Source organism: Colobus angolensis, unplaced genomic scaffold (genome assembly GCF_000951035.1).
Source record: "Colobus angolensis palliatus isolate OR3802 unplaced genomic scaffold, Cang.pa_1.0 Scaffold431, whole genome shotgun sequence".
Taxonomy (NCBI): Eukaryota; Metazoa; Chordata; class Mammalia; order Primates; family Cercopithecidae; genus Colobus; species Colobus angolensis.
In genome coordinates, this window is record NW_012117722.1 from 1,951,117 (window position 1) to 1,958,733 (window position 7,617).

General features: G+C 43.5%; 1 protein-coding gene across 2 annotated transcripts in view; it reads right to left on the minus strand.

Annotated features, from left to right (window-relative positions):
- Nucleotides 1–5,513, minus strand: part of SDHAF4 (succinate dehydrogenase complex assembly factor 4) — a 22,587-nt gene extending 17,074 nt beyond the window's left edge. Inside the window, exon 1 of one of the 2 annotated variants that reach the window (XM_011957039.1) lies at nucleotides 5,429–5,510. In XM_011957039.1, the coding sequence (XP_011812429.1) occupies nucleotides 5,429–5,492 (64 nt within the window). In that variant the 5' untranslated portion in view covers nucleotides 5,493–5,510. Of the gene's footprint in view, nucleotides 1–5,428 lie in introns of both variants that reach the window. The other variant, XM_011957040.1, reaches the window with a different exon arrangement.
- Nucleotides 5,514–7,617: the final 2,104 nt, after the last annotated feature.

The following is a 7,617-nucleotide window of genomic DNA, read 5'->3' on the forward strand; positions in this document are numbered from 1 at the left end:
TGGTGGCGGGTGCCTGCAACCCCAGCTATGCGGGAGGCTGAGGCAGGAGAATCACTTGAACCCAAAAGGCAGAGTTTGCAGTGAGCCAAGAATGCGTCACTGCACTCCAGCTTGGGCGACAGAGTGAGATTCCGCCTCAAAAAAAAAAAAAAAAAAAAGAAAAGAAGAAAAGAAAGAAAAATGCCAAATAGCAGAATAAATACAATTGAAAAGAGAATTTATGATCTGGAATAAAGTTTCAAAGAAATTAGAAAAAAGCACAAATAAATAAAAACAATGAAAGATTAGCTGGGCATGACTGTATGACAGTGGTGCCTATAGTCTTAGCTACTCGGCAGGAGGCTGAGGTGGGAGTACAGCTTGTGTTCTGGAGATCAAGGGTGTAATGAGCTATGACTGCTCCACTGCTCTCTATCCTGGGTGACAGGGTAAGGCTCTGTCTCTCAGAAAAAAGAAAAAAGAGTTCCCAGAAGTAAAGTGGGAGGTAAGAATAGAGAGAAAATGCTTTTATATACAGACTATACAAAAGATTAGTAGCATACGCTTTATAGGTTTATCAAAATCAAATCCCACCCAACAAACACATACCTGTGCCTGCATGTGCACACACACACAGACCCAAGAGTCTGAACAGAGGAATGTAATTATATCAGTAATTATAATAAGGGTAAAGAGACTATCAATGCAAAACAACAACAAAAAAACCCAATACAGACAAACCAGAAACCAGCCATATGCTGTTTATGTGAGACGCACCATTTGCATGTTTTTTTTAAAAAAACAAAAAACCGGCCGGGCGCGGTGGCTCACGCCTGCAATCCCAGCACTTCGGGCCACCGAGGTGGGCGAATCACGAGGTCAGGAGATCCAGATCATCCTGCCTAACACGGTGAAACCCCGACTCTACTAAAAACACAAAAAATTAGCCGGGCGCGGTGGTGGGCGCCGGTAGTCCCAGCCACTCAGGAGGCTGAGGCAGGAGAATGGCGTGAACCCGGGAGGCGGAGCTTGCAGTGAGCCGAGATCTCGCCACTGCACTCCAGCCTAGGCGACAAAGCGAGACTCTGTCTCAAAACAAAACAAAGCAAAACAAAACAAAAACCACGGAAAATGGAAAAATAAGATAAGAAAAAAATGAATAAAAGATAACATAATTTACAATGTAAAAATAATTGTCAATATATTCTTCATTTTTTAATTGATAAATATTACATACATTTATGGTGTACAGCATGTTTTGAAATATGTATATATTGTGAAATAGCTAAATCAAGCGAACATATGCTTTAACTCACATACCTATCAATTATTTGTGATGAGAAAATTTAAAATCTACTCTCAACAATTTTTTTTTTTTTGAGGCGGAGTCTCACTCTGTCGCCCGGACTGGAGTGCAGTGGCCGGATCTCAGCTCACTGCAAGCTCCGCCTCCCAGGTTTAGGCCATTCTCCTGCCTCAGCCTCCCGAGTAGCTGGGACTACAGGCGCCCGCCACCTCGCCCGGCTAGTTTTTGTATTTTTAGTAGAGACGGGGTTTCACCGTGTTAGCCAGGATGGTCTCGATCTCCTGACCTCGTGATCCACCCGTCTCGGCCTCCCAAAGTGCTGGGATTACAGGCTTGAGCCACCGCGCCTGGCCAACAATTTTCAAGTATACATTGATATTAACTATAGTCACCATGTTGTACAATAAATATCCTTTGCATAACTTACAACAAAGAAGATCAACAATAAACAAAGGTTGGTACTCTGAAAAGACTGAAAGTGTTCCAGCCTGGCCAACATGGTGAAACCTCGTCTCTACTAAAAACACAAAAATTAGCCAGACGTGGTGGTGAGCACCTGTAATCCCAGCTAGGAGGCTGAGGCAGGAGAACTGCTAGAACCCGGGAGGTGGAGTTCTAACAAAAAAATAAGAAGGTGATTGTTTTTTAAAAGAACAGAGTTATTTGGGAGATAGCTAGAACTGTTCCCTGAAGATTCATTTATAAAACATGCCTTAAGAGTTATTAGGAGATGGTGACTTAAACAAAAAAAGTAGTTTTATCTAAATGACTGCAATATCACACCTTAATGATAAAATACAAATGCATTCCCTTTATAATCATAAACAAGATAAGTATGTTTGCTGTCATCACTTCTAATCAACATGGTGCTGGAAATCTGAGCAAGGAAAGAAAAACAAAAGAAAAAGATATAAGGATTAAGACAGGGAGGACAGGGGGCACGGTGGCTCACGCCTGTAATCCCAGCACTTTGAGAGGCCGAGGTGGGTGGATCACTTGGCTAACATGGCAAAACCTCATCTCTATAAAAAATATAAAAATTAGCCAGGCATGGTGGTGCACACCAGTAATCCCAGCTACTCGGGAGGCTGAGGCAGGAGAATCACTTGATTCCGGGAGGTGGAGGTTGCAGTGAGCAGAGACTGCGCCACTGCACTCCAGCCTGGGTGACAGAGCAAGACCCCTTCTCAAAAAGAAGGATTAGACAGGGAGAAACTAGACCGTCACCATTTGCAGATGATATGAATGTCTACGCGGCAAAGTTCCCAAAATCTGCAAAGTAAATTACTTAAATTAATAAGGTAATTTAGATACAAAATCATTAAGCATCAGGTTTCTATACATAAACAATAGTCAGAAAATAATAAGATTTATTACAAAGTTATGGTTATAGTTATCAAGACAGTATCAGCACAGGAATAGACAAATAGGCCAATGGGACTGAAAAAAGAGCCAATAAATAAACGTATGCATATATGTATAAGTAAACTTGATTTATGATGGCTGACATTATATCACTAAGGGAAAGGTCCTATAAATACATGAATCTGGGACAAGTGTTTGACATGAAAAAAATGAAAAATGGTTTCCTGCCTCACACCATACACAAAAATCAATTCCTGGTAGAATAAAGGCTTAAATGTGAAAAGCAAAACTACAAACTTTTAAGAAGAAAATAGGCCGGGCGCGGTGGCTCAAGCCTGTAATCCCAGCACTTTGGGAGGCCGAGACAGGCGGATCACGAGGTCAGGAGATCGAGACCGTCCTGGCTAACACGGTGAAACCCCGTCTCTACTAAAAATACAAAAACTAGCCGGGCGAGGTGGCGAGCGCCTGTAGTCCCAGCTACTCGGGAGGCTGAGGCAGAATGGCCTAAACCCGGGAGGCGGAGCTTGCAGTAAGCTGAGATCCGGCCACTGCACTCCAGTCCGGGCGGCAGAGTGAAACTCCGCCTCAAAAAAAAAAAAAAAAAGAAGAAAATATAGGTATGTATATGACTTTAGAGTACAAAAGGGTTTCTTAGACAAGACCATAAGGTAGTAACAATAAACAAAAGGATCAAGACAAAATTTTACAGATAAAATTATAAACGTTTATTAAAAGATACCTTTTATATCGAATCTGCATGATTGTATATGCAGACTCATTATTCTATTCTGCCTAGTAGTGACAGAAACAAACCACAAATTGAGATATTTGACACCTACATAACTAAAAAAGGTTTAGCACACAAATATGAATCTGTTAAGAAAAAAGGCCAGGCGCGGCGGCTCATGCCTGTAATCCCAGCACTTTGGTAGGCCAAGGTGGGTAGATCACCTGTGGTCATGGCAAAACCCTGTCTCTACCCAAAATACAAAAAATTAGCTGGGTGTGGTGGCAGGCGCCTGTAATATTTGCTACTTGGGAGGCTGAGGCAGGAGAATCGTTTGAACTCAGGAAGCAGATGTTGCAGTGAGCTGAAATCTTGCCGTTGCACTCCAGCCTGGGCAACAAGGGCGAAACTCCGTCTCAAAAAAAAAAAAGAAAAGAGAAAAAGGTGTTTCACAAAGTTGATATTTGAAAAGATGTTTTACTTCTTTAATCAGAGAAAAGCAAAATCACAACGAGGTGTCATTTCATCACCCTGTAGGCACCCAAAAATAAAAAAATTAGACAAAATTAAGTTTTGGCAAGTTTGTGGAACAACACAAACTCTAATACACTGCTGGTAGAAGTGAAAATTGCTATAGAATTAGAAAATGCCGTTACACCTTGGCATATTGTAAAATTGAAAAGACCTACACCATACTCCAGGAATTCCACTCCTTCCACTAATGCACAAGTAAGGTACACAAGAATGTGTAGCAGCCAATCCTGGTGTTTCTAGAATTACTCAAATGTCCTTTGAGAAGGGCATTGGAAAATGTATCATAGGTTCACACAGTTGAATGAATAACTACAACCTCATACATCAATGTGGATCAATCACAAAACACAGCGTTAGCTGAAAAAAAAATCAACTATATGAAACCATTTCTACGAAGATTTAAAACACCATTGCGCAGGTATATCAGGAAGCAGCACAGAGAGACCTCCTTGGCAATGGAGACTATTTCTTAAATTGGGGGATGAGTTCATAGATGCTGGTTGTGCTTTATAGCTTACATGTGTGCTACATACATATATATATATGTGTGTGTGTATATATATGTATGGAATACTTCATAATTGTTTAAAACTAGTTAAAGGGAGATGTTCAATGAACCCTACAAAATTTTAACTTTATTACCTTGAGGTTTGGATAATGTGGGACTTTCACTTTCTGTATTACTCATTTCTGGACTATTTAAAACTTATACAATTATGTAAAATGTTTGTATTTGGGGAAAATGATTGCACAAAGGAAAACAAGTTGCATAGAAATCCGGAGCCATTTATTATGAGGGCAATAATTATTGTTTTCAACTTATGTAACTTCTCCAGGTGTCACAAGTTAAAACTGTGTTTTGCATAGTCTGGGCTGCTAACTGAATCACCTTGAGAAATATTTCCAACCACAATGGGTTTAAAAATGTTGGTTTTACTGAAAGCATGAATGCTTTTTCTGTACGAACAATTCCTGGCTTCATCTAATTTACGTTATACTTATTTGCCTTTGGCTCACTTCTGCACTTTTCCCCGTTTTTAAAAGATAAACTGTAAACTGCCACAAATCCTGGACCAGGCGCGCGGATTCCTGTAAATAATGAATCAGTAAATCAGTAAATAATGAATAAGTAAATCAGTGACTCCCATTCCCAAAGGGCCTTCTTTTCCATTTTTCTCAGGGACATCAAGTGCGGTGTGCCCTGCGAGCTCCCACAGGAAAAGACCCGGAACGTCTGTGGTCCTGCTGGGCCACCGCGTGCCCGGCAGGAAGCAGACGTCCGGGCGGGGGGAAGGGCCTTAGCGATCTTCTCGCTCTAGTCCCACCCGAGACCCGAGGCGCTGCAAGGACCTGCCCAGGCCACGGGGTGGGCGTCTGGGCGGGAGAAGCTGGGCAGCGCTTGGCGCCACCGAACGTCCGGGACACATGCGGCTTCCTCCGCTGGAGGCTCCTCTCTCCGCGCCTGGGCCTTCACGACCCCTCCCGCGACCTTGGCCCCGAGGCCAGGTGCTTACTTGCCACTCTCCACGCCGTGGCCGAGACCCGGCTAAGCAACCCGGGAAGCCTTGATACGGTCATGGCGCCGACTCCCTGAGCCTCCGCGCAGGCGCAAAGCAGTAGGGGGAGGAGCAGGCGGCAGGATCCGGAGGCTTCCTGCGGGGGGCGGGCGCTCCGTGGCCGGCTTTAGAAAAGGAGTTAAGAGTCATTCCTAGGCTCTTTCGCCAAGAAGGACTCAAGCTACCTTGAACCCCGTGTTAAAACGCCAAATCCTTGCTGAAGTTAGAAGAGGGAATAATTACGTTCATGCCTGTCAGTCTAAGCCGAAAGGTCCTGTGGAAGATCCCTTTTATAGTTTACAAAGATTGAGCGCCTTTTACTCTCTCACTCATGTAAAATGCTTCTTTTACCTAATTCTCCCTGTTTTGTGTTTTAAATCTTTGTTCAGTCAGCTCCTAGTTCGGCCATTCTGGCCGACTAACCAGATGATATGAAAGGCGACATTTTTGAATGAGGTGCAGAGCAAGAGAAGGCTCTCCATCCGGGCCAGGATCCAGTGCAAGGAGCTCTGCCACTTGACCCTTACATCCTAACAGCTCTAACAGTGTTGAGTGGGATGTGGCAGACCTGGATGCTTTGTGCAACTCGTGGAAATCTTTACAGAATCGTAGTGAAGGCCCCCAGAATTCTGGAATTGTGTCTTTTCTTTTTTAAAAAAAGTTTCTGGCTAGCTATTGGGCCTTGGTAGTGTCTGACCATGTGACATCAAGTGGCTATGCGATCGAAGTTTCGCATCATGAACTGAGAATTATCTGGTTCTCCTAGATAAGGAGATCCTTTCACGAAGAGAAAGTGGGCCGGGCATGGTGGCTCACTCCTGTAATCTGATCACTTTTGGAGGCCTAGGCGGGTGCATTACCTGAGGTCAGAAGTTCGAGACCAGTCTGGCCAACAAGGCAAAACCCCGTCTCTACTAAAAATACAAAAATTAACAGGGCATGGTGGCGCATGCCTGTAATCCCACCCACTCGGGAGGCTGAGGTAGAAGAATCGCTTGAACCCGGAAGGCGGAGATTGCGGTGAGCAGAGAATGTGCCACTGCACTCCAGTCCCGCAGGCCAGCCCTGGAGACAGCAGGACTCCCATCTCAAAAAAACAAAAAGGAAAGAGAGAGAAAGTGAGATACACAGAACTGGGCCAGAGTCAAAACCGAAACAGTTTTCATTTGTAGGGAGCTCACAGTTCTAAGGTCATGCTTTTGACCTTTAGCTTATAACTACAGTTTAATGATGAATTCCTCGTGGCTAGTTGACTGAGGGAAAAATTCAAAGTTGGGTGATGGCTTTGCTCAATAAACTGGCCCAGCTGGCAACGGACTACTTTTCATATTTAGAGTCCCACTTAACAGAAGCCCTGAAGGAACAGCAGAGGGAAAAAAAAATTCTTTCCGGCATGCATAACTTAGGTTATTTATTTTATGTTTTTACAGGCCCCCGTCACCCGCGTCACCACACCTGGCTGATTTTTCTATTTTTAGTAGAGACGGGATTTCGCCATGTTGACCAGGCTGGTTTCGAACTCCTGACCTCAAGGGATCCACCCCTCTCAGCTTCCCAAAGTGCTGGGATTACAGTGTGAGCCACCGCACCTGGCCAGAATTTAGCTTATCTTGTATGCTTTGCCTAAAAAGAGATACGGCTTGAGATAAAAATTTACATCATTTCATAGGCAGTGACTGGTTTGTCAAGTGGCTAGGAACTGGGAATGTAAAAGTTTTGGACTAGGTCTTTAGAATAGGGCCTCTCAAAGTAGCCCCAGAGTATGAAAACATTTGGGTTCTGTTGAATGTTAAAAAAAAAAAAAAAGGCTCCCATTGCAGAAGGGCTGTTAATCAGACCAAGATTATTATATTAGTTATCTATTGCTGCCTCACGAATTATCCCAAAATTTATTGGCTTAAAACAATAAACAGTTATTCTCTGACAGTTTTTGTGGATCAGGAATCTAGAAGCCAGAGTGACTGTGGTTCCGGGTCCTAAATGAGGTTGCAGCCAAGCTGTTGGCTGGAGTCCCAGTCTCATATAAATATACAACTAAGGGAGGATCTGCTTCCAAGCTCGTTCACATGATTATTGGCAAGATTTGGTTCCTTGTGGACTTTGGACTGGAAACTTTCTCAGTTATTTGTTAAGTGGGCTTCTCCAAA